Consider the following 26,752-nt stretch of genomic DNA (forward strand, 5'->3'; position numbering starts at 1 on the left):
GTGTGTAGGATTTATCGGCATCTAGCGGTGAGGTTGCACCCGAATTCTCAGAACACTGTAATTTTACAGTAAATTTTAATAATTTGACTTTTGCAGGTGTTTTTGGGAGTTCAGGAAGCCATAGAGGAATATTCTGTTCTTTTTTTCACCTGACTAATAAACAAACAAGCACTGGGATCAGACTGAAGCAGATTTATTTGTGTTGCAGAGAAACATGTTCAGATATTTAGTTTGAGAAAACAGAATAATGCATTTATAAGCAACAAGGACAAAGAGGAAACAACAGGAACAAAACACAAAATAGATAAATAACAAGAAAAACAAGAAAAGAAGGACAGAAATCAATAGACACTGAAAGTTATAATCCCTAACATTTTCATCAAATCAACCCACGTTTTTGAGATATTACTGATGTAATAATTTGCTAAAAAAAAAAGACTGATAACAACATATAATGATAACGACATGACAAGGAAAAAAAAAACACAAACAGAAAATCTGGGCGACATCGAGCATCAATAAAAGATTAAAAAAAAAAACTATGTACAATTAAAATATGACGATTAAAAGCAGCTTTTAAGGCAAAGTTATAAAAATAAGCACAAAAGTTTTTAAACTGGAAAAAAACATAAAAGATATTCATCTATTTACATGATATGATGGAATCATCATGTCATCACATCTGGAGCTGGACGCTGAAGGAAAGTTTCAAGGTTTCAAAAACCACAAATTTAAGACTTTTCACCCGACTTGCTGCCTGAATTAAAAGGAAAAATCTGAGTTTTCAGGTCTTAACGTTTGATGACGTTTCACTGATCAGCTTCATCAGTGAATCACATCATACACCAACTGTTCAGAGTTTAACGAAGGTTTCTCTACAATGAAGCTGATGAGAAAACTTAAAAAAAAAACTTAACTGTAATTTTCTTTAAACTCAGACAAACTCAGTATTAGAGGTGATGATGAGGATAAAATCCTCAGTCATACAACGTGTAACTTTATAGCACGATAGTGATTTTATTTCTTTCTGGATGAATTAATTGAGAAAGCGTTTATAGACAAACATGAAGGATAAGTCTGGAAATATTCTATATTTTTCTTTATGCTTCACTTCAAACCAACAAATACTGTGTGTGACTCATCTGATTCCTCCGTTATTGTTTAAAAACTATTAAAAAGCCGTCAGTGAGCCGCATCACCATTAATACACACCGTAGTTTATAACAGCACCAAATGCAGATTCATCCGCCGCTGAAAATAGTCCCCTACAAATGCCCTATTAAACTAAAGTGTTTCAGGAAATGAATAAGCCTTTTTAAATAAAGAAATTAATGATATATTTGTGAGCTGAGAAGGAGAAAAGTATCATTAGTTTGGGTCTCCTGGTAACAGCAAAAACACCAAGTTTATACTTTAAATTCAACTTCCAACTAAACTATATGGAGAAATTATTTAAACTACCAGGAAAAATCTATATAACACAACAAATGCTTCCTGTCTGTGAGTTATTGAGCCTTTGATTCTGAGTCTCTGCTCAACCATCAGGTGTTTTATTTTGTATAAACTTCAGATCAAACTTAACAACCTTGATGAAGTAGAAGTTACAGTTAAACACATTCTGTCAGATTAGATTTTCTGCCAGAGTGAAAAGCTGAAACACACCAGAGACTCTCACTCTACTTTGGAAAATTAGTGCGTCTAATTGATTATTTATTATTTCCGCTATTTTCACCTTTAGCTGTATTGTTTGAAAGAATATCAAATACTGAAACGTCCATATTTCTTATAAAAGAACTAAATATTTCATGAGGTGTTTTTAAAAGATTTCAGTCCTCAGTAGGAACCGATGAGCCGAGTGAGGAAGGAGGAAAGTATTGATGGACGGACCGTCACACTGTTGGTTTGAGTCTGTAATGTGAAGATTCATGGAATAAAACCAGATTTATCCTGTAATTACCCGACATGTTCAGATGCTTCATTACACTGATAAAAAAAAAGGAAAAAATCATATAAAAATCCAAGATGAGGAAGGAATAGCTGCTTTAGAATAACAGGAATTAAAAATAAAAAAATCAAATAATAGACAGATTCATAATGCTTCACCGTGTATATTCATCACCAATGCTACTTATTATGTAAAATAAACATTAGTTTGTATAGAAACATACGATAAACGGTTTTAAAATGACTTAAAAATAAACTCGATCAGTAGAGCTGCAATAACGGAGGAGGAGGAGCTGTCAATCATTGTGACATCAGTTTCTTGTTTTGAGATATGAATATTAATCGAGTATTTTTGGGTTTTGGACGACTTGAGCTTTGGAAAACTGTCATTTCTGCCGTTTTATGACCAAAACGACTAATCAATAGATTATTCCATAGATTAGTCGATACTGAAAATAATAATTGTTTTTAAATGTGGGAGTTCATCTTTCTGCTCCTCTATCTCTCGGTGGGGAGGAGGTGCACACGGTGGCTGACGGCCTGCTCCATGGAGCTTTTGAAGGCCTGGTAGGAGGAGGTGACGGGCAGGAGGAGGTGTTTGGAGCCGGGCTGGCTCTGAGGGAAGAGACCCTCGTCCCTCCACTCCTCCATCCCTGGCCTGCCCGCCTCCTTCTCTCCTCCCCCGTCCTCTTCCATTCCTGACGGAGAGGAGTTGAAGGGGTGGAGGAAGGAGATGGAGGGAGGAGGGCGGAGGCCGGCCGCTGGCAGCTCCTCAGCTCCTGTGGAGAAACAAAGGAGGTCCTGCAGGGAGATGGAGCTCCTCCCAACTGATGGGGAGAGGAGAGGAGAGGAGAGGAGAGGAGAGGAGAGGAGAGGAGAGGAGAGGAGAAGAGAGGAGAGGAGAGGAGAGGAGAGGAGAGGAGAGGAGAGGAGAGAAGAAGAGAGGAGAAGAGAGGAGAGGAGAGGAGAGGAGAGAAGAGGAGATGAGAGAAGAGGAGAAGAGAGGAGAGAAGAGGAGAGGAGAGGGGAGGAGACGAGAAGAGAGGAGAGGAGATGAGAAGAGAGGAGAGGAGAAGAGAGGAGAGGAGAGGAGAGGAGACAAAACAAGGAAACAAGAGAGGAGAGGAGAGGAGAGGAGAGAGGAGAGGAGAGGAGACAAGGAAACAAGAGAGGAGATGAGGAAACGAGGGGAGATGAGAGGAAAAGGAGAGAAAAGGGAAACAAGAAAACATTTTATTATCAGCAGGAATGTAAACATATAATATTAAAAACATTGTTGTATTATTGACACGTTGTTCTCTTGTCTGAATAAAGACCTGAATCACTTCTATATAAAACTCCTGACGGCTCTGATGATGTCATGACCAGGCTGATGATGTCAGACCAGGCTGATGATGTCAGACCAGGCTGATGACGTCATGACCTGGCTGACGACGTCATAACCAGGCTGATGATGTCAGACCAGGCTGATGATGTCATTACCAGGCTACAGAACTGTGTTACCTTCGCTCTCCATCAGGAAGTGTCTCCAGAAGCTGATGACGCGCGTCTCTCTGTTCAGTCGCTCCTCCTGTTGGGAGAAGTTAACGGCGAACAGCTGACCGACCGTCTGAGCCGTGAGCCGATCCGCCGCCTCGCAGAAAACACCGCAGAACGCCGACGGGAAGAGCTGCACCTGGAGATCAGATCACATCAGGTGAACTCTTGATCGTAAACTTCCTGTTGAAGCTGGAGTGTCAAATTAAAATAATCCTCTGATGATTTAACGAAGCGCTGCAACTATTTTTATTATTGATTCATCTTTCAAGTATTTTCTCACATGTCAATAGTCTGTTTATTGTTGCTATGGCATTATAACACATGCACACTGGTATTGATTAAGCAGGATCATGTGATCAAATCCAAACTGTTTCACAATAGAGGAACATTTTTGCCTGCAGGTGATACACCGGTCCTTCCTGTTGTTTGGGTCAGAGAAAGATCATAGTTTGGGTTAAAACAGTAAAATGCAGGAAAAACGTCATTAAAACGCCAGACGTGATGATGGTTAGTGGTCGACAAGAGGTCCAGCAACCCTTCCAGTACCAATAGAACAAACTAGCCTATGGATGACTGGTCCCAGTCAGTGTCAACAGTTGGTAAATTATTGTACCGGTTCGTAGTCGGAGCCTTTTCTCAATTACTCGTTTAGTCTTTGAATGTTAAGACTTGAAATGTTAGAATGTTAAAAATGTGATGTAACGTCTGAAACCCAAATATATTCAATTTACAGTCACATGTCATGACGAAAGAAAACCAGCAAACCGTCACTTTTGAGAAGCTGGAAGCAGAAAATATTTTGCATTTTTGCTTGAAATACGACTGAAACGATTGATTGATTATCAAAATATTTGCATGGTGGATTATTTTTCTGTTCATTGATCATTGCAGCTGCAGCTCGATCCAAACTAAACCGCTCAGAAATAAAATCAACACATTTGCAGAAACCAACAAAGACAAAGATGCAGAGTAAAAAAAATCACCTGATCGAAGACGCCCAAAGTCTGCAGACCTTCTCGAATCCTGCAGGAGGACAGAAAACAGTCGATATATTAGAATTAGACGTCATTTATATCGTCTTCTTTCTGTCTCTCGACCCTTTTTGTTCTTTCTGACACTTTTCTCTCACTTTAGGATAAAAGCTGCGCTACGTAAGCCGACCCGCTGCTAGCGTCCTCTTCACCAGCATCATCAGCAGCGTCTATCACACTGGTTCCCTGGATCAGCAGCAGCTTGACTACTTATTCTGTCTATAGAACTCATCAGGTGTGTGTTGGGAGCACTGGTCTGAAGATAAAGTGTTGAATGAGTAAAAACACAATTATTTATAAGCATCGTTTGTCTTTCAGAACTTGAAGAAACCAAGTCAAGTCATTGAAAAACCAAAGTGATTAACAGACATTTAAAACACTATTAAATAATCACAATACAGCAACCAGTCTGCTGCTGAGAGGTTTATGTCTCTCTCTCTCTCTCCTTCTTTCCTGTGTCTCTCTACCTCTGTAGCGGCAGCTGCATCCTGGTGATCATGGTGAAGTTCACCAGATCTTCCACCAGAGCTTCTCTCTCCGCCAGGCTGCTGATTGGTCTGTTGCAGCCGGCGAGCTCCAGGAACTCCCAGCTCGCCGCTACAGCTTCTTTCAGGTTGTCTAAAGACTCCGCCTCCGCGATCTGTAATCAATCAATCAATCAATCGATCAATCTATCAAATCTCTCGTGCTGTTATCATCGTTGGCTGGAAGGTTCATGCAGTAAAAGTCCGTCCTGTGCTCACCCTGCTGACTTGGCGGGTGAAGTGCGTGTCGGGCGTCATGTGTGTGACGGTGAGCGGGCGGTTGGCCGGGTAGTTGAACAGACACTGGTAGAGAGCGCCGGAGAAGAAGCCGACGGGTGGACCGCCGTGAACCAGAGAGATGGCGAGCAGGCAGCCGACGTCAAAGTACACGTCCTCACGCAGAGCTGAAGGACAAACAAACATTTAGTGATTAGATTTCACCAACACAGACGTCCTTAAACCTGCAACAACTGTTTAGTTCTCATCAGAAACAAGTAGTGAACATTAACGCCGACATATTTCCACATCCATTAGTGGAGTCGTGTTTCTGTCCGCCTGGTGAATGTTTCTACTCTCTACCAACTCCTGAGGGAAACATCTGGCTCTTCAGCTGCTAAATGCTCCACTATGTTCACCAGCTAGTCTACAGCTAACTGTTAGCAGGTAGTGTTCAGCGGCTTTTTACAGCTTCTTCTCTCTGAAAACGACACTATGAGACGCTGAGAGTGAACCAGAGCAGTAAAGTTGCAGCCGGACAGATAAACAATGAGCTGAAACTCACTATAAAGCTCCGTAAAGCCGAGAGGAGCTGCAGAGTCTCTGATGATTCTCTGTAGGTTCATTACACACTGACACATCAGACAGAAAATTAATTGCCAAAATTCTCTGATTGCAGCTTCTTAACTGTGAATATTTTCTGGTTTCTTTAGTCTCTATGACAGTAAACTGAATATTTTTGGGTTGTGAACAAAACAAGACATTTGATGACGTCATCTTGGTCTTTGGGAAACATTGATCCACATTTTTCACTATTTTCTGACATTTTATAGACCAAACAACTAATAGATTGAGAAAATACTGGACAGATTAACCGATAAATAACTGATAACTGCAGCTCTACACACACGTCAGCCATGTCAGTAAACTCTTCGTACCCTGCGAGTCCAGTGCCAGGTTTTTGGATCCGTCTGGACCTTCAAACACCACAGAGTCCTGGATCTGCTGCACCAGCAGCTTCAGGAAGTACTGCCTGGCCATGTCGCCGTCACAGAGGCTGCTGGGAAACGCGGTCTGCTGGTCGTCTTTGAACCTATGAGTTCAGGAGAAAACACAAATAAAAATGCGAAAGAAACAACTCGGCGACACTAACTGACAAACTGGAAGAATCTTTGTCTATAGACGCATCAGAGCTGTGGTGAGTTCATGCTGCACTGACCTGACACTCAGACTGTGTGTGGGGTCGAAGTCGGTCCTCCTCACCAGGTCCAGACCTGCAGACAGAGCCTGGTCCCCTCTCACCTCCACCTGGACCCCGACGGGACGCAGCTGAGGGGCCAAAGCCTGCAGGAGCTCCTCAGGTGAGCCAACAGGTAACGACGGTCTGACAGAGAGATTTAAACACACAATATGTAATTTCAGCCGCTAGGCGTCTCAATCAAAACAATAACAAAAGACGGAGTGTGATGACGGTGTGAAGTAGCAAGGGATCATGGGAGTTGTTGTCTTTGTTGTTAAATAACCAGCTTCACCGGGATAGGATTACTCCAGTGTTCATCATCCGCAGAGGTCTCCTCCTCTCCAGAACAAACGGACCCGGAGATTACAGGTAAAAACACTGAATGAAGCTGTTTCACCTAAAAAAATCAGTGTTTCTCCGATGACGTACAGCGACCACCGGACATCCGGTACGGGCTGTTAGCCGAGCTGCTGCTAACACTTATTTGGTTTATTTCTCTTATAACTTTAGATCCAGACGTTCGGCCAGTTTCTTCCTCTCCAGAAACAAACGTACACGCAGATTAAAATCGTTAAAATACTAATTAAAACTGTTTCACCTAAAAAATCAATATTCCTCTGACGATGTTTGGTGACCACCGGACTTCCTGGAGGGGCTGTTAGCCGAGCTGCTGCTAACGTTTGTCCAGTTTATTTCTCTGATAACTTAAGATCCAGACGTCCAATGACTAAAATCCTTCTTCCGGCTAAAAGATATAGTTAAAAACCACCTAAATTTATCATGAAAATGTGTCTTAAAACTGAATAAAAGTCCATTTATAACAGTTTGTGTGGAACAACCACAACGCCGATGTATTATCTTGTATGTGTGTAAGTTACTCTTTGGTAGACGCCATTGTAGCGGACAAACACAGCGCCGCCGTATGCATCTGGTGCGTGTTTACTCTTTGGTAGAGGAGGTATGACGCCATCGACAGGCGACCAAATGAAACGGTCCGTTACTTTGATTAAATTACAGATTTCTCTGAGTTTGAACATTGTTGGAAACATTTGAGATAATGTAAGTACACAACTCAACAATATATATAATGGGTGCGTAGGATCATAATCTCTGACTGTGAAACGGCTAAAAAATCCTGCACGCTGTCGATCGCTTGTACTCACTTTACTAACGACGTTTCAGTCCTCAGACCTTCATCAGTCATGATTCCTCATCAATCATTGTTAATAAAGTTAAGTACAAAGGATCAACAGCGTTTAGGATTTACAGTCGTATGTTTAAAGTTACGCTATGCAGGATTTGTTAGTTGCTGTTTGTAAGGAGGACAGGTGCGTTTCATTTGTCTACCTTTTACAGCTGACGGAGGACGGGTGCGTTAGGTTTGTCTACCTTTTACAGCTGATGGAAGGCAGGTGCGTTAGGTTTGTCTACCTTTTACAGCTGACGGAGGACGGGTGCGTTAGGTTTGTCTACCTTTTACAGCTGATGGAAGGCAGGTGCGTTAGGTTTGTCTACCTTTTACAGCTGACGGAGGGCAGGTGCGTTAGGTTTGTCTACCTTTTGCAGCTGACGGAGGGCAGGTGCGTTAGGTTTGTCTACCTTTTACAGTTGATGGAAGGCAGGTGCGTTAGGTTTGTCTACCTTTTACAGCTGACGGAGGACAGGTGCGTTAGGTTTGTCTACCTTCTACAGCTGACGGAGGGCAGGTGCGTTAGGTTCGTCTACCTTTTACAGCTGACGGAGGACAGGTGCGTTAGGTTCGTCTACCTTTTACAGCTGACGGAGGACAGGTGCGTTAGGTTCGTCTACCTTTTACAGCTGACGGAGGACAGGTGCGTTAGGTTTGTCTACCTTTTACAGCTGACGGAAGGCAGGTGCGTTAGGTTTGTCTACCTTTTACAGCTGACGGAGGACAGGTGCGTTTCATTTGTCTACCTTGTACAGCTGACAGAGGACAGGTGCGTTAGGTTTGTCTACCTTTTACAGCTGATGGAGGACAGGTGCGTTAGGTTTGTCTACCTTTTACAGCTGACGGAGGACAGGTGCGTTTCATTTGTCTACCTTTTACAGCTGACGGAGGGCAGGTGCGTTTCATTTGTCTACCTTTTACAGCTGACGGAGGACAGGTGCGTTTCATTTGTCTACCTTTTACAGCTGACGGAGGACAGGTGCGTTAGGTTTGTCTACCTTTTACAGCTGACGGAGGACAGGTGCGTTTCATTTGTCTACCTTTTACAGCTGACGGAGGGCAGGTGCGTTTCATTTGTCTACCTTTTACAGCTGACGGAGGACAGGTGCGTTAGGTTTGTCTACCTTTTACAGCTGACGGAGGACAGGTGCGTTTCATTTGTCTACCTTGTACAGCTGACAGAGGACAGGTGCGTTAGGTTTGTCTACCTTTTACAGCTGATGGAGGACAGGTGCGTTAGGTTTGTCTACCTTTTACAGCTGACGGAGGACAGGTGCGTTAGGTTTGTCTACCTTTTACAGCTGACGGAGGACAGGTGCGTTAGGTTTGTCTACCTTTTACAGCTGATGGAAGGCAGGTGCGTTAGGTTTGTCTACCTTTTACAGCTGATGGAAGGCAGGTGCGTTAGGTTTGTCTACCTTTTACAGCTGATGGAGGAGTGGATGGAGGACAGGTGGCGTTTGGACAGTAGACTCCTCCTCGGACCCCCCTGAGGAGACGCGACCAGAGAAGCTGGAGAAGACAAATACATGTTACACGTACAGAAGCATCATCACAACGATTTCTACAACAACAGTAACAAAAATCAGAAATCTGTTTGCAGAGTTTGTTTTCCGAAGTGAGAACTGCTGTTGTTTTAATAACACTGATACTTCTTGTGCACGTGTATGACTGACTGCATGTTCAACAACTTCTTGTGGTTGCAGTGATTCACAATTGTTGAAAAACCTATTTTATAACATGTTTTAACTCACAATTGACTGCTGACTCATCTTAACTGGCCACAAGTGATAAACAACTGCTGCAAAAGGCCTTTCTAGCAATCGGCTAAAAACAGACTGGTTTTTAGCCGAGGCCACATTCTGGTCTTTGTTGTGGCTCAAAAACTGACATCCATAGAAGAGTTTGGTCTCATCTTGAACCAGAGCATCTGCAGATCAATTCTGTACCCGATATGTTACGATCCACTAAAGTTAAGACACGATATGAGATGAATAAATCCCTGTTTATGTTAACTTCACCGCCATCTTGTGACTGTACGGGGAGCCAGGAGGGACAATTAAGTTACAAAACCATCACACTGTTCTATGCATCTTAAAGACAGCTGAGACTACAGCTGCCTCAGACACACCCGCTGGAGATCTGCACTCTTCTAGTTTAGTTTGTTTCAGATTTCGAGAGATATTTTAATTAAAGCTGAAACAATTAATTGACTAGTTGATTGACAGCAACACGTTTGTTCATTAAATAATTGTTTTTAAAGTAAAAATTTTTTTAAAAAAATCCATGAATTCCAGTTTCTCTAATGTATAAATTTGCTGTTTTTCTCTGTTTTACATCATTGTAAAGTGAATATTTTGGGGTTTTGGACATGTGAAGACGTCAACGAGCATTCTGGGAAAATGTTTTCTGACAACCGGCAGATTAATAAATAATGAAAATAATTATTTGTTATTCTAATATTTGTCATTTTCCATAAGTTTACTCAACAGAATTGTGAATTATGATGATTAAGTGACAACATTTGATCGTAATAAACAATAAAACATCAACAAAAGAAACAATAAAATCAGGCTGAAAAATACATCACAATAAAATATTTTATTTCAGTCAATATAAAAAATTATTGATAAGTTTTAATAACCTATTTTTAATAAAGATCAGGAGAAAAAAAAGTTGAATTTAACCACGTTACTTTGAACAATTTCCTCGCCGTCTGCACTCATTTTCTCACTGCACGCCGTCTCTGTTGTTGTGTCACATGACGATGATGCAACCGAACAACAACACCTGTTAAATGATCGGCCGCTGTTTGTGTGTCACTCGGAGCTCCATTATCAATGGATATGATTGGCTGTTTATGAGCCCGGGAGGGAGTGCGTCTGGCGTTTGTTCAGCAACCAAACTTTGCATATTCATTATGTGCTGTCATGGCGGTTTGCTTTTAAGTGAAACTATCAAACGTTATATTGAATAATGTTCTTATTGCTATTGATGAAGTGTTGATCATTGGTACATATCACTAGTGTTTGATCGCCCGGGCCTACAATAAAATGTGTATTTTTGCCCAGATTTCAACTCGCATCAATGATAATGATGTCCATTTTCCACCACAGACAAACAAGCCACTTAGTATTAAAACATAATTGACCAGCAGTGAGTCTGTCTGTCAGTGACTCAGACCTTTCCCGTCAGTAGCCTGCGTGCAGTCGGTGCACGGCCAGTCTGTGGTGTACAACTTCAGCCCCGAGCATTTCCTGTGAGTCCCTCTGGATCCACACAGGCGGCAGCGGATCACCTCGAACCAACTGAAACAAACAACAACAACGTTATTATCGCAGCAGCAGCAGCGGCAGCAGCAGCAGCAGCAGCAGCAGCAGCGGCAGCAGCAGCAGCAGCAGCAGCAGCAGCAGGAACGTGCTGCTCTACCAGCTGAGACGCTGACATACTGTCGCTTCTTGTGACATAAAGGTCGTACCCGGTCTTGGCGGAGTGCGTGCGTCCGTTGTCGCAGAGGCAGGTGAGAGCGTCGCAGCGCGTGTAAACCTCCAGCAGCTCTGAATACGCGTTTGCCTCCAACTCCCATGAGGCATCTCTGCAGGGAGACAGAGCAGGTGGTGAACGACAGTGATCGACTTCATTCTGTCCCTACTGTTAGTTTAATGTCATGTACAGAACTCTCCTGCTGTTATGTGGTCAAAATCAAAGAACAACAACACAGCCGTTACCTCTCTGGGATGTATATTCCCATCCTCAGCATCTCCTCCTGGAAGCTTTCCTTGTTGTTACAGAGAGTGCATCTGAAGAAGAACAGGCCTGCGCTGTGGGCCTGACGCTGACACACAAAAACACACATTTACAGGTAGACAGACAGGAAACAACTTATTAACACTCCTGTACTTCCTGATACAACCTTTAAACAAAGTCTACATGCTGTTCGAAACAGTTCTGTGAACAAACACGCTGGATTCTGGGCTGTCTGAGATGAAACGTGATGAAATCTGTGGTCGTCGATCCAAACGGTGTCCCAGATCTCACCGAGGGACTCGTCTGTACGCACAGCTATTCTAAAAAAAAGAATATTAATGTGGCCGAGATGAACAAATGAAGGCTGGTCACTAATAAAGGATGGTCAAGTTTCCATCCAAATTTAGCACAAATTTTAATTAACTTTCTAGAAAGTGATCAAAAGAAAATGTATTGAATGTTTGTTTTGCAGGGATCAATAATCAGGGAAATCTGTACCACCAGTTTCCCTCCTCCAGACCAGGTAACATTTCTGGGGAGATGCCAGTATGGACGTGTTGTGAGAGTGGAGTGAACGAACCAATCACACGGGGTGCTCGGTTTCGGCTCGTCTATTTTCAACATGGCGGCCGCGTCACAAACTCTCTCATATCTGAGCTAAACAGTAAACACTAAAATATGTTTCTCTGGAAACATCTGACAACGCAGTGACAGAATCTTGATTCATATTTGATCAGAACTGCTTAGATTGATCTGAGTTCTGTGAGTTTCACCTTCTTCTTCTTCTGTTGAGTTTATGGCGGTTTGCATCCATAAGTCTTGCATTACCGCCATCTGCTGGACTCTTCCTTGCATCATCATCTATTCCAGCTTTGCCATGTATGTGTGAGAAAGTGCAAGATGGAAATGTTCCTGACTGTAGCTGCATGTGTGAACAGTGAAAACCACTAACTGTGCCTGAAGGGTTATCCCAGTAATTTACACGAGACTTTTGATGTCTTAATTCTGAAAATGTTTATTGAAAGCACTCGGCCAAGTGGAGAACCGAAAACAGTAAACACCAGAGTGTTCGTCTTTATCAGCCTTCAATATGAAAAATTAGTCTGATTGGTTCACTAGTTTCTAAACGAGTGACTGCACTTTACCCGTGACAGTTTAAGTCACGTTGTGTGTAATTTCAGCAGTTTTGGTTTGAGCGTCTGGGAAGCCTCCTCTGACCTTGGTAACCATAGAGATGCTGATAAACCCTCGTTCAGAGAGGTTTCTGCTTTCACCAAAACATCACAGACAGCTGACGTCTCGAGGAGAGATCGAGAATTACAGCGTGACCTCAAAGCTTCGTCTTGACCCCGATGTCACTCCGACCTGTAACCCCCTAAAGATGGAAAATCCCATAACAGGAACTATGTGTGAAAGAGGCTTTTAGTTGTTTGTTACCTGCACACAGTCTCTGTGGAACCAGCTGGCGTGGCAGGACGGACACTTGAGGACGGAGTAGGACAGGATGGGATCGATGGAGTCCAAACAGATGGAGCAGGACTGAGGCAGACTGAGGTCGGAGCCCACACACAGAGACTGGAAGGGGCTGTGATCCGGACAGTAAGACCTGGACACACACAGGTTTGGACCACTTCATCCTTCTACTTCTAGAGTTTGTTGTGCTCACTTTGATGCAGGTGATTGATTAAAAAACTGCTGTTCACACATTGTTACTTTACGTATTGATTCACTGTCTGATGAATCGAGTCAAACTGTGCTTTTAGTTTCATGTCTGATCTTTTTTATTTTATGTTGACACCGAACTGCAGCTTCAACAGAAGCAGCATGACTACAGTCTGTTGTTAGTGTAACATATTCTTTGTTTACTTGCTGTTTAAAGCTACAGTTTGGGTTTCACTTTGTGCTAAATCATCTTCATCTAAGTCCTCATGAAGTCTGGAGGTTGTGCAGCTTTATTTGCTACATTTAATATTATAAACTTGTCTCGATATTTGTTGAATAGTGACAAAGGGAGTCAGAGGAATCTTGATATTACAATTTAATTTATTGCTCAAATATCTAATTTACATGGATTGTGTGGTGATTATTTGCAACAGAGTTTAAAAACAGTTATTATGAAAAATCTACACTTTGTTTTCCATCATTTATTAATGATTAACAAACTACTGACTGGTAACGTCCAATAATTGATGACATTTGTATCCCTCCACCAATTACACTGTTGAACTGGACTCTAACCAGTCGTCATCCAGCTCTCATATGAAATAAAGTGTTTCATGTTTTTGTGGAACTCACGGGAAGCTGCCGGTAAACTGCGAGATGAACTTTTGTTTCCTCCCGCAGGGGAAGTGAACCATCTTCCTGCAACTCCTGACGTAACAGCCGACGCACGCTCCCTTCTTCTTACAGCCGTAACACCTCTGAAACACACACACAGTAGACACACAATAGACACACTGTTAACACACAATAGACACACAATAGACACACTGTTAACACACAGTAGACACACAATAGACACACTGTTAACACACAATAGACACACTGTTAACACACAGTAGACACACAATAGACACACTGTTAACACACAGTAGACACACAATAGACACACTGTTAACACACAATAGACACACTGTTAACACACAATAGACACACTGTTAACACACAATAGACACACAATAGACACACTGTTAACACACAATAGACACACTGTTAACACACAGTAGACACACAATAGACACACTGTTAACACACAATAGACACACTGTTAACACACAGTAGACACACAATAGACACACTGTTAACACACAATAGACACACTGTTAACACACAATAGACACACTGTTAACACACAATAGACACACAATAGACACACTGTTAACACACAATAGACACACTGTTAACACACAGTAGACACACTGTTAACACACAATAGACACACTGTTAACACACAATAGACACACAATAGACACACAATAGACACACTGTTAACACACAATAGACACACTGTTAACACACAGTAGACACACTGTTAACACACAATAGACACACTGTTAACACACAGTAGACACACAATAGACACACTGTTAACACACAATAGACACACAATAGACACACTGTTAACACACAATAGACACACAGTAGACACACAATAGACACACTGTTAACACACAATAGACACACTGTTAACACACAGTAGACACACAATAGACACACTGTTAACACACAATAGACACACAATAGACACACTGTTAACACACAATAGACACACTGTTAACACACAATAGACACACAATAGACACACTGTTAACACACAGTAGACACACAATAGACACACTGTTAACACACAATAGACACACAATAGACACACTGTTAACACACAATAGACACACTGTTAACACACAATAGACACACAATAGACACACTGTTAACACACAGTAGACACACAATAGACACACAATAGACACACTGTTAACACACAGTAGACACACTGTTAACACACAATAGACACACTGTTAACACACAGTAGACACACTGTTAACACACAATAGACACACTGTTAACACACAGTAGACACACTGTTAACACACAGTAGACACACAATAGACACACAATAGACACACTGTTAACACACAGTAGACACACATTAGACACACAATAGACACATTGTTAACACACAGTAGACACACTGTTAACACACAGTAGACACACATTAGACACACAATAGACACACTGTTAACACACAGTAGACACACAATAGACACACAATAGACACACTGTTAACACACAATAGACACACTGTTAACACACAATAGACACACTGTTAACACACAGTAGACACACAATAGACACACAATAGACACACTGTTAACACACAGTAGACACACTGTTAACACACAGTAGACACACATTAGACACACTGTTAACACACAGTAGACACACTGTTAACACACAATAGACACACATTAGACACACAATAGACACACTGTTAACACACAGTAGACACACAATAGACACACAATAGACACACTGTTAACACACAGTAGACACACAGTAGACACACAATAGACACACTGTTAACACACAGTAGACACACAATAGACACACAATAGACACACTGTTAACACACAATAGACACACTGTTAACACACAATAGACACACTGTTAACACACAGTAGACACACATTAGACACACTGTTAACACACAGTAGACACACTGTTAACACACAGTAGACACACATTAGACACACTGTTAACACACAGTAGACACACTGTTAACACACAGTAGACACACAATAGACACACTGTTAACACACAGTAGACACACTGTTAACACACAGTAGACACACTGTTAACACACAGTAGACACACATTAGACACACAGTAAAGACACAGTAAACAGACAGTAAACAAACAGTAAAGACACAGTAAACAGACAGTAAAGACACAGTAAACAGACAGTAAAGACACAGTAAACAGACAGTAAAGACACAGTAAACAGACAGTAAACAGACAGTAAACAGACAGTAAAGACACAGTAAACAGACAGTAAACAAACAGTAAAGACACAGTAAACAGACAGTAAAGACACAGTAAACAGACAGTAAACAAACAGTAAAGACACAGTAAACAGACAGTAAAGACACAGTAAACAGACAGTAAAGACACAGTAAACAGACAGTAAACAGACAGTAAAGACACAGTAAACAGACAGTAAACAAACAGTAAAGACACAGTAAACAGACAGTAAAGACACAGTAAACAGACAGTAAACAGACAGTAAACAGACAGTAAACAGACAGTAAAGACACAGTAAACAGACAGTAAAGACACAGTAAACAAACAGTAAAGACACAGTAAACAGACAGTAAACAGACAGTAAAGACACAGTAAACAGACAGTAAACAAACAGTAAAGACACAGTAAACAGACAGTAAAGACACAGTAAACAGACAGTAAAGACACAGTAAACAGACAGTAAACAGACAGTAAACAAACAGTAAAGACACAGTAAACAGACAGTAAACAAACAGTAAAGACACAGTAAACAGACAGTAAACAGACAGTAAAGACACAGTAAACAGACAGTAAACAGACAGTAAACAAACAGTAAAGACACAGTAAACAGACAGTAAAGACACAGTAAACAGACAGTAAACAAACAGTAAAGACACAGTAAACAGACAGTAAACAAACAGTAAAGACACAGTAAACAGACAGTAAACAGACAGTAAACAGACAGTAAACACACAGTAAACACACAGTAAACAAACAGTAAAGACACAGTAAACAGACAGTAAACAGACAGTAAACAGACAGTAAACACACAGTAAACACACAGTAAACAGACAGTAAAGACACAGTAAACAGACAGTAAACAAACAGTAAACACACAGTAAACAAACAGTAAAGACACAGTAAACACACAGTAAACAGACAGTAAACACACAGTAAACAGACAGTAAACACACAGTAAACACACAGTAAACAGACAGTAAACACACAGTAAACACACAGTAAACAGACAGTAAACAGACAGTAAACACACAGTAAACAGACAGTAAACAGACAGTAAAGACACAGTAAACAGACAGTAAAGACACAGTAAACAGACAGTAAAGACACAGTAAACACACAGTAAACAGACAGTAAACAGACAGTAAACACACAGTAAACAGACAGTAAACAGACAGTAAAGACACAGTAAACAGACAGTAAACAGACAGTAAACACACAGTAAACAGACAGTAAAGACACAGTAAACACACAGTAAACAGACAGTAAACAGACAGTAAACAGACAGTAAAGACACAGTAAACAGACAGTAAACAGACAGTAAAGACACAGTAAACAGACAGTAAACAGACAGTAAACACACAGTAAACAGACAGTAAACAGACAGTAAACACACAGTAAACAGACAGTAAACAGACAGTAAACAGACAGTAAAGACACAGTAAACAAACAGTAAACAGACAGTAAACAGACAGTAAAGACACAGTAAACAGACAGTAAACAGACAGTAAAGACACAGTAAACAAACAGTAAACAGACAGTAAACAGACAGTAAAGACACAGTAAACAGACAGTAAACAGACAGTAAAGACACAGTAAACAAACAGTAAACAGACAGTAAACAGACAGTAAACAGACAGTAAAGACACAGTAAACAGACAGTAAACAAACAGTAAAGACACAGTAAACAGACAGTAAACAGACAGTAAACAGACAGTAAAGACACAGTAAACAGACAGTAAACACACAGTAAACACACAGTAAACAAACAGTAAAGACACAGTAAACAGACAGTAAACAGACAGTAAACAGACAGTAAACACACAGTAAACAGACAGTAAAGACACAGTAAACAGACAGTAAACAAACAGTAAACACACAGTAAACAAACAGTAAAGACACAGTAAACACACAGTAAACAGACAGTAAACACACAGTAAACAGACAGTAAACACACAGTAAACACACAGTAAACAGACAGTAAACACACAGTAAACACACAGTAAACACACAGTAAACAGACAGTAAACACACAGTAAACAGACAGTAAACAGACAGTAAAGACACAGTAAACAGACAGTAAAGACACAGTAAACAGACAGTAAAGACACAGTAAACACACAGTAAACAGACAGTAAACAGACAGTAAACACACAGTAAACAGACAGTAAACAGACAGTAAAGACACAGTAAACACACAGTAAACAGACAGTAAACAGACAGTAAAGACACAGTAAACAGACAGTAAACAGACAGTAAACACACAGTAAACAGACAGTAAACAGACAGTAAAGACACAGTAAACACACAGTAAACAGACAGTAAACAGACAGTAAACAGACAGTAAAGACACAGTAAACAGACAGTAAACAGACAGTAAAGACACAGTAAACAGACAGTAAACAGACAGTAAACACACAGTAAACAGACAGTAAACAGACAGTAAACACACAGTAAACAGACAGTAAACAGACAGTAAACAGACAGTAAAGACACAGTAAACAAACAGTAAACAGACAGTAAACAGACAGTAAAGACACAGTAAACAGACAGTAAACAGACAGTAAAGACACAGTAAACAAACAGTAAACAGACAGTAAACAGACAGTAAAGACACAGTAAACAGACAGTAAACAGACAGTAAAGACACAGTAAACAAACAGTAAACAGACAGTAAACAGACAGTAAACAGACAGTAAAGACACAGTAAACAGACAGTAAACAGACAGTAAAGACACAGTAAACAGACAGTAAACAAACAGTAAAGACACAGTAAACAGACAGTAAACAGACAGTAAAGACACAGTAAACAGACAGTAAACAGACAGTAAACAGACAGTAAAGACACAGTAAACACACAGTAAACACACAGTAAACAAACAGTAAACAGACAGTAAACAGACAGTAAAGACACAGTAAACACACAGTAAACACACAGTAAACAGACAGTAAACAGACAGTAAACAGACAGTAAAGACACAGTAAACACACAGTAAACACACAGTAAACAGACAGTAAACAGACAGTAAAGACACAGTAAACACACAGTAAACACACAGTAAACAGACAGTAAACAGACAGTAAAGACACAGTAAACACACAGTAAACAGACAGTAAACAGACAGTAAACAGACAGTAAAGACACAGTAAACACACAGTAAACACACAGTAAACAAACAGTAAACAGACAGTAAACAGACAGTAAAGACACAGTAAAGACACAGTAAAGACACAGTAAACAGACAGTAAACAGACAGTAAAGACACAGTAAACAGACAGTAAACAGACAGTAAACACACAGTAAACAGACAGTAAACAGACAGTAAACACACAGTAAACAGACAGTAAACAGACAGTAAACAGACAGTAAAGACACAGTAAACAAACAGTAAACAGACAGTAAACAGACAGTAAAGACACAGTAAACAGACAGTAAACAGACAGTAAAGACACAGTAAACAAACAGTAAACAGACAGTAAACAGACAGTAAACAGACAGTAAAGACACAGTAAACAGACAGTAAACAAACAGTAAAGACACAGTAAACAGACAGTAAACAGACAGTAAACAGACAGTAAAGACACAGTAAACAGACAGTAAACACACAGTAAACACACAGTAAACAAACAGTAAAGACACAGTAAACAGACAGTAAACAGACAGTAAACAGACAGTAAACACACAGTAAACACACAGTAAACAGACAGTAAAGACACAGTAAACAGACAGTAAACAAACAGTAAACACACAGTAAACAAACAGTAAAGACACAGTAAACACACAGTAAACAGACAGTAAACACACAGTAAACAGACAGTAAACACACAGTAAACACACAGTAAACAGACAGTAAACACACAGTAAACACACAGTAAACAGACAGTAAACAGACAGTAAACACACAGTAAACAGACAGTAAACAGACAGTAAAGACACAGTAAACAGACAGTAAAGACACAGTAAACAGACAGTAAAGACACAGTAAACACACAGTAAACAGACAGTAAACAGACAGTAAACACACAGTAAACAGACAGTAAACAGACAGTAAAGACACAGTAAACACACAGTAAACAGACAGTAAACAGACAGTAAAGACACAGTAAACAGACAGTAAACAGACAGTAAACACACAGTAAACAGACAGTAAACAGACAGTAAAGACACAGTAAACACACAGTAAACAGACAGTAAACAGACAGTAAACAGACAGTAAAGACACAGTAAACAGACAGTAAACAGACAGTAAAGACACAGTAAACAGACAGTAAACAGACAGTAAACACACAGTAAACAGACAGTAAACAGACAGTAAACACACAGTAAACAGACAGTAAACAGACAGTAAACAGACAGTAAAGACACAGTAAACAAACAGTAAACAGACAGTAAACAGACAGTAAAGACACAGTAAACAGACAGTAAACAGACAGTAAAGACACAGTAAACAAACAGTAAACAGACAGTAAACAGACAGTAAAGACACAGTAAACAGACAGTAAACAGACAGTAAAGACACAGTAAACAAACAGTAAACAGACAGTAAACAGACAGTAAACAGACAGTAAAGACACAGTAAACAGACAGTAAACAAACAGTAAAGACACAGTAAACAGACAGTAAACAGACAGTAAACAGACAGTAAAGACACAGTAAACAGACAGTAAACACACAGTAAACACACAGTAAACAAACAGTAAAGACACAGTAAACAGACAGTAAACAGACAGTAAACAGACAGTAAACACACAGTAAACACACAGTAAACAGACAGTAAAGACACAGTAAACAGACAGTAAACAGACAGTAAAGACACAGTAAACAAACAGTAAACAAACAGTAAAGACACAGTAAACAGACAGTAAACAGACAGTAAAGACACAGTAAACAGACAGTAAACAGACAGTAAACAGACAGTAAACAGACAGTAAAGACACAGTAAACACACAGTAAACACACAGTAAACAAACAGTAAACAGACAGTAAACAGACAGTAAAGACACAGTAAACACACAGTAAACACACAGTAAACAGACAGTAAACAGACAGTAAACAGACAGTAAAGACACAGTAAACACACAGTAAACACACAGTAAACAGACAGTAAACAGACAGTAAAGACACAGTAAACACACAGTAAACACACAGTAAACAGACAGTAAACAGACAGTAAAGACACAGTAAACACACAGTAAACAGACAGTAAACAGACAGTAAACAGACAGTAAAGACACAGTAAACACACAGTAAACACACAGTAAACAAACAGTAAACAGACAGTAAACAGACAGTAAAGACACAGTAAAGACACAGTAAAGACACAGTAAACAGACAGTAAACAGACAGTAAAGACACAGTAAACAGACAGTAAACAGACAGTAAACACACAGTAAACAGACAGTAAACAGACAGTAAAGACACAGTAAACACACAGTAAACACACAGTAAACAGACAGTAAACAGACAGTAAAGACACAGTAAACACACAGTAAACAGACAGTAAACAGACAGTAAACAGACAGTAAAGACACAGTAAACACACAGTAAACAGACAGTAAACAGACAGTAAAGACACAGTAAACACACAGTAAACACACAGTAAACAGACAGTAAACACACAGTAAACAGACAGTAAAGACACAGTAAACAGACAGTAAACAGACAGTAAAGACACAGTAAACAGACAGTAAACAGACAGTAAACAGACAGTAAACACACAGTAAACACACAGTAAACAGACAGTAAAGACACAGTAAAGACACAGTAAAGACAGGAGGAGGAAGTCATGGTGCAGCGAGCGTCTCGTGGTGTAAAGTCCTCGGTTTCACGTGTCACTGCTGCCTGATGCTGTTTGTCAGTCAGACGTCTTTTACATTAAAGTGAGTTAAACATGTTGTGATCTGGAGGAAGAAGATGATCTTTTGTTTGCTCTAAAGCTCGTTTCACGCTGGATTCTGAGCTGTCTGAGACTAAACTTTACTATCGGGAGAGAAACGTGGTGAAATCTGTGGTCGTCGATCCAAACTGTGTCCTGAGAGACTCGCCCGCCGACGGCAGATTTGGAGACTTTCAGACAGAAATTAGGAATCCGACCAATCAGAATACGACATGAAATGACACAGAACATACTGGTCGGTGTGACGTTGACTGCGTAAGTGCAGTTTTGTAATAATATTTAAGAGGAAAACACACTCGTTCTCCTTCATTTGTCCAGGATACACAAAGAACAAACAGATGGAGGCAAAAGAAGAAGAAGTTTATGTGTCTTTGCTGCAGATGGACGATCTGATGTCGTGTCTTTACGATTCACCAACGTTCATCTCACAATCTGACAAACTGATATCAGACGGTCTGACACAGATTTTTATAACATCTCCCACAATGTGTCATGTGATAAACGTACATAATCGTCGTTGTCACACCCTTCAGTTTGAGAATAAAACCGAATCACTCACCAGTCTGGCTGAACGGCGACTCTCCTGTTTGATGTCGTCCACCAGGAAACCAAACACGCCTTCGTTCTCTTCCCCTCGCTGGTAAACTCCACAAGACGTCAGCTGGAACACATTTATGATAAATAACGTCACAGTATCGCTCGTGTTCATGCTGGATGAGATTTGTTTTCAGGTAACTGTGGGCAGAATTCTTCATTACCATCAACAGATAATCAATCTGCAACTCATTTGATCATTTTTCCAGCAAAAATACCAAAATTTCACAGGTTCCCGCTTCTGACATGTGACTATTCAATGTTTTTATATGTCATATATGATAGTAAGATTAAGATTTTTAGACTTTTGGTATTTAAAAAAAAAAGATTTTAGAAAATTCTAACAGGTTTTTGTCATATCTTTCTCACATTCTTAGAAAAAAAACGATTATTTGAGAAAATAACAGGCAGATTAATTGATTGATTAATTAAAAATGATTTTATTGATATGAGATGAAACAGCGATAGAAAAAAAAACTGTTAGTGCAGCGGCAAAAACTTAATCTACTTAAATTGACTTTAAAAACTGTAGAAACATATAAATAAATAAACAAACAATAAGTAAATAATGTGCAACTATCAAAAGTAAGGCTACGGTTGTAAATAAGTGTAGAAATGATTATAAATGTGTTTGGTCTTTTCAACCGTGTTGCCTGAAATCACTGCATTCATACTGGGAGACACCAGTTACTAAACCACTGATTCACTGCACCTGTAAAACCAGTTTATCCCTTCAAACTAAAGTCACTGAACCCTGCAGGTTTTCACCGAGGTTTCCTTAAATCTTGAGGAAGCTGTTTGTTGTTATGTTTGTGTGACAAACGGAATATATTTACAGAACTGTGCAAAAAGTTTTATGCCCTTTAGATGTTTAGATTCTTCTCCATAATAAATAAACCATCAGGAGGCGTCTGATCATCTGCAGCAGGACAACAAACATCCAGCCACAGTCATAAAGATCTATCATCAGTCTCTGATCTCAACATCATGGAGTCAGTCTGGGATGAACATGAAGACACAGAAGAAGAACTGTGGCGACTTCTCCGAGATGCAGGAACACTGAGGAGAACTGCTGCTGATTTAAAGACAAAGCTGCCCACAGATTTACTTTCTGCTGTTTACTCAACTTTGGATCAAGTTAACTGATCAATAAAAACTATTTATGGCTTCCTCACTTTACTATAAGTGCCTAAAACTTTTGCACAGCACTGAATATACAAGTATAAAAGCACACACAGACTTACCAAACAGAAGTAGTGCACGGAGAGTTTATGCTCTTTGAGTGTGACTTTTTCCCCAAACATGGCCGGATCATCATCACTGAGTCTGCACAGAGCACAACCTGCACGCACACACACACGCACACACGCACACACGCACACATGCACACACAATTTATTTCAACAAACAATTTAAAGCAGCTCAGAGTAAAACTTCTGCTCTTCATGTGACTATTTTCCCGACTTCATACTGTTTTGGTCTTTTTGGTGAAATCTCTCTGAATGTCACAATCATATTTATTAATTGGCATCTTCATCAAAAAACATATTGTCCAGATTCCTTAGTTCATTTTTCCTTGTAAAATCTTTTCCCATGTATATTTATGGGTACAAACAGAGATGATCAACGTATAAATATTATAATCATATTTTAAAGTGATTCTTAATATCTTCTGATTTCTCTTCCTGTTGTTTGGTCATTATCAATAATAATTTCTTTTTTTTTCCCTCAAAAATTTACAGGACTGAAAATATCTACTTAAAGCACCAATAGTTGTGTAATCTGTCGTCACATTTGAGTTTTGAAGCAATTTGGTGCAAAAAAATGGAGAAAAACCAACTAAAAACTAAAACTAAACTAAACACCAACTGATAAATCCTGCGTAGTGAACCTTTAAACATGAATTATAGTAATAATGTGAAAAGCAGATATTGAATACGTCTGTAGCTCCACTCACACTCCTCCAGGATGCTGCTGTCGGCGCCGGCGCCCTGCGACCCCTTCACCTTCTTCCTCATGTTGGTGTGAAGCGACCCTGCAGGACGACAACCACCGGGGTCAGAGGTCAGATATACTGAGGCATCGCTTCAGTCTTCAGTTCATCACCAATATACATACATAACAAAGTGTATATAAAGTAGCTAATAAAAATCAAGAAAGCAGAAAACGGCTTCTCTTTGGACTTTATTAGTCAAATAAATAAATGTATATTAGTACATATTTTAGTATTATGGATCCCCATGAGCTGTGTCCTTAATAAAGTTTGAATTGAATATTTTATTTTTACCTTGCAGTGCTCTTATCTATTTTGATAATTTTCATGTTTTGTTTCGTTTATTGGTCTTTTTGTGTGTTTCTTTATATTTTCACTATTGTAATGTTAACAACATCATAACAACTGTTTCCTGATGTTATCTTTTATTTGTCAGTATTCCGTAATTATCTTTTGATTTACAGTAAAGTTAATTTACAGTTAGAGTTGAAAATATAACTCTGGTCAATTAAAAAACTTCAGCAAATGTCTAATGTTCTTATTAATCTCTGAATATCATAAAGATGGCAAAGTAGAGATAAGATATGAACAAAATATGATCAACAGGTCGCCGGCCAAGAGACAAAAATATAGTATACATATATATTCATCTGCCATAGATCATATGTCAAATAAATAAAACAGAATACTGTGCAGAAAAATGAACGTTAACGTGATTTTTTGCTGCGTTTTCTGTCGGCTGATGAACTTCAAACGATTCTCTGCGTCAAACGTCACAGAAGAAAATATCAGTTAAATTTATCTTTTACAAACTTATAACACGACAAAACATTTGTCAGAAAAATGTCAATAAACCTACTTTACATTCGGGTGTGAAGAGTGTCAGTTTGCGGTCATTTTCGTGTCGTTTTGTGAGCTTTTATTCCGCTTGTTTGTGTTTATTTTGGATTAACGTCGACGAGTTTTAAATTTCCCTCTTTGAAAACAAAAGAGCCTCATTTCCGCTTCCGCCACTTCTTCTTCGTGTGTTTGCGCCCAGTGTTCCGGTTTAGCGCCCCCTCGTGGACGACTGCTATTTAACTTCTAGGCGAGTCTGAACCACCAGACCAGACTCTGTTCAATTTTTCTCTATTTTAGTCTCCCAGTGGTGGAAGAAGTATTCAGATCCTTTACTGCAGTAAAAGTACGAATACAGCAATATAAAAATACTCCATTACAAGTATTATGAGCTTGATGTAGATAAAGTATTGCAGTAAAAGTAGTGGTTTGGTCCCTCTGACTGATATATTATTACATATGACATCATTAGATTATTAATAGTGAAGCATCAGTGTTAGAGCAGCATGTTACTGTTGTAGCTGCTGGAGGTGGAGCTAGTTTACACTACTTTATATACAGTTAGCTAGTTTAGTCCAGTGGTTCCCAACCTAGGGGTGGGGCACCTCCAAAGGGTCAGCAGATAAATCTGAGGGGTGATTAATGGGAGAGGAAAGAAGAAAAAACAAAGTTCTGATACACAAATCTGTTTTCAGTTTTTGGACTTTTTCTCTAATCTTTGATTTTTGCTGAAATATTGGATCATTTGAACATTTATTGAAATGAAAGCATGTGAGAAAAATCACTATTTGGTGGAGCTGTTAACAACTCTATCTTAACAAGTGCTTAATATTAATTCAAAGAGTAGTGTGACACATGCTAAAACAGTGTGGGTTTTTTTTCCCAATATATGTAAAGTAATAAACTGTTATAATTACTCAATTTAGGATCCAAAATGCAGGACACAGACTTAGACAGAAGCAGTTTAGGGAAGGGTTTATTACAAACAGTTAATATTCTACAGTTTACAACAAACTGTAGAATATTAGTGCTTTATACAGATTATCCCAACACAGCCAACGACTATCACTACTATTATTATTAACATTATTATTAATAATAAACATTAGACAACAAGTGTTTCCAGAAATGGTGATTTATTTGAACACATGCATTCAGGTTCTTTTCAGCATCAATAAAAAGCATCATTTCAATTTTAGTAACAGTTTAAAGTTAATACACATCACTTTAACCTGAAAACAAGCATGAAAGATCAATTAGTGACAACATAGAACTGACACAGATATGACAGCCTTAAATTTCCAAAAAGTCTTTCACCTAATACGTAGAATTGAAGCAAATCACAAGAGATGAAAATATTCTGTTCTTAAGTTTGTATTTCACTATGCAGGCCAAAGACACACAGAGCTACTTTGTATGTAGATTCAGGGTCAAAAACTACATTTTAACTTGTCTCAGCATCATTTTCTGCAACACACACAATTTA

General features: G+C 39.5%; 1 protein-coding gene across 1 annotated transcript; it reads right to left on the reverse strand.

Annotated features, from left to right (window-relative positions):
- Positions 1 to 562: 562 nt before the first annotated feature.
- Positions 563 to 25,427, reverse strand: g2e3 (G2/M-phase specific E3 ubiquitin protein ligase). The gene is made up of 17 exons (XM_042388033.1): positions 25,289 to 25,427; positions 24,394 to 24,471; positions 23,681 to 23,778; positions 22,402 to 22,503; positions 13,726 to 13,850; positions 12,868 to 13,036; positions 11,412 to 11,518; positions 11,162 to 11,278; positions 10,867 to 10,991; positions 9,102 to 9,195; positions 6,474 to 6,638; positions 6,193 to 6,347; positions 5,258 to 5,442; positions 4,982 to 5,154; positions 4,467 to 4,506; positions 3,448 to 3,619; positions 563 to 2,771 (listed from the first exon to the last, which is right to left on the reverse strand). Exons 2-17 carry the CDS (start codon positions 24,452 to 24,454, stop codon positions 2,443 to 2,445), a joined length of 2,217 nt encoding a protein of 738 aa, XP_042243967.1. The 5' UTR covers positions 24,455 to 24,471; positions 25,289 to 25,427; the 3' UTR covers positions 563 to 2,442.
- Between the last annotated feature and the right edge of the window lie 1,325 nt (positions 25,428 to 26,752).

The sequence above is a fragment of the Thunnus maccoyii genome, chromosome 16 (genome assembly GCF_910596095.1).
Source record: "Thunnus maccoyii chromosome 16, fThuMac1.1, whole genome shotgun sequence".
Classification (NCBI taxonomy): Eukaryota; Metazoa; Chordata; class Actinopteri; order Scombriformes; family Scombridae; genus Thunnus; species Thunnus maccoyii.

Bases quoted from the DNA above. Each gene is read 5' to 3' on its own strand.
- g2e3 (XM_042388033.1), bottom strand. From the start codon at position 24,454: ATGAGGAAGAAGGTGAAGGGGTCGCAGGGCGCCGGCGCCGACAGCAGC. The intron at 11,519-12,867 runs GTAACAAACAAC...TTTGTGTGTCAG, and splicing joins TCCACAGAGACTGTGTGCAG to CGTCAGGCCCACAGCGCAGG. The intron at 6,639-9,101 runs GTAGACAAACCT...TCTCTCTGTCAG, and splicing joins TCCTCCATCAGCTGTAAAAG to ACCGTCGTTACCTGTTGGCT.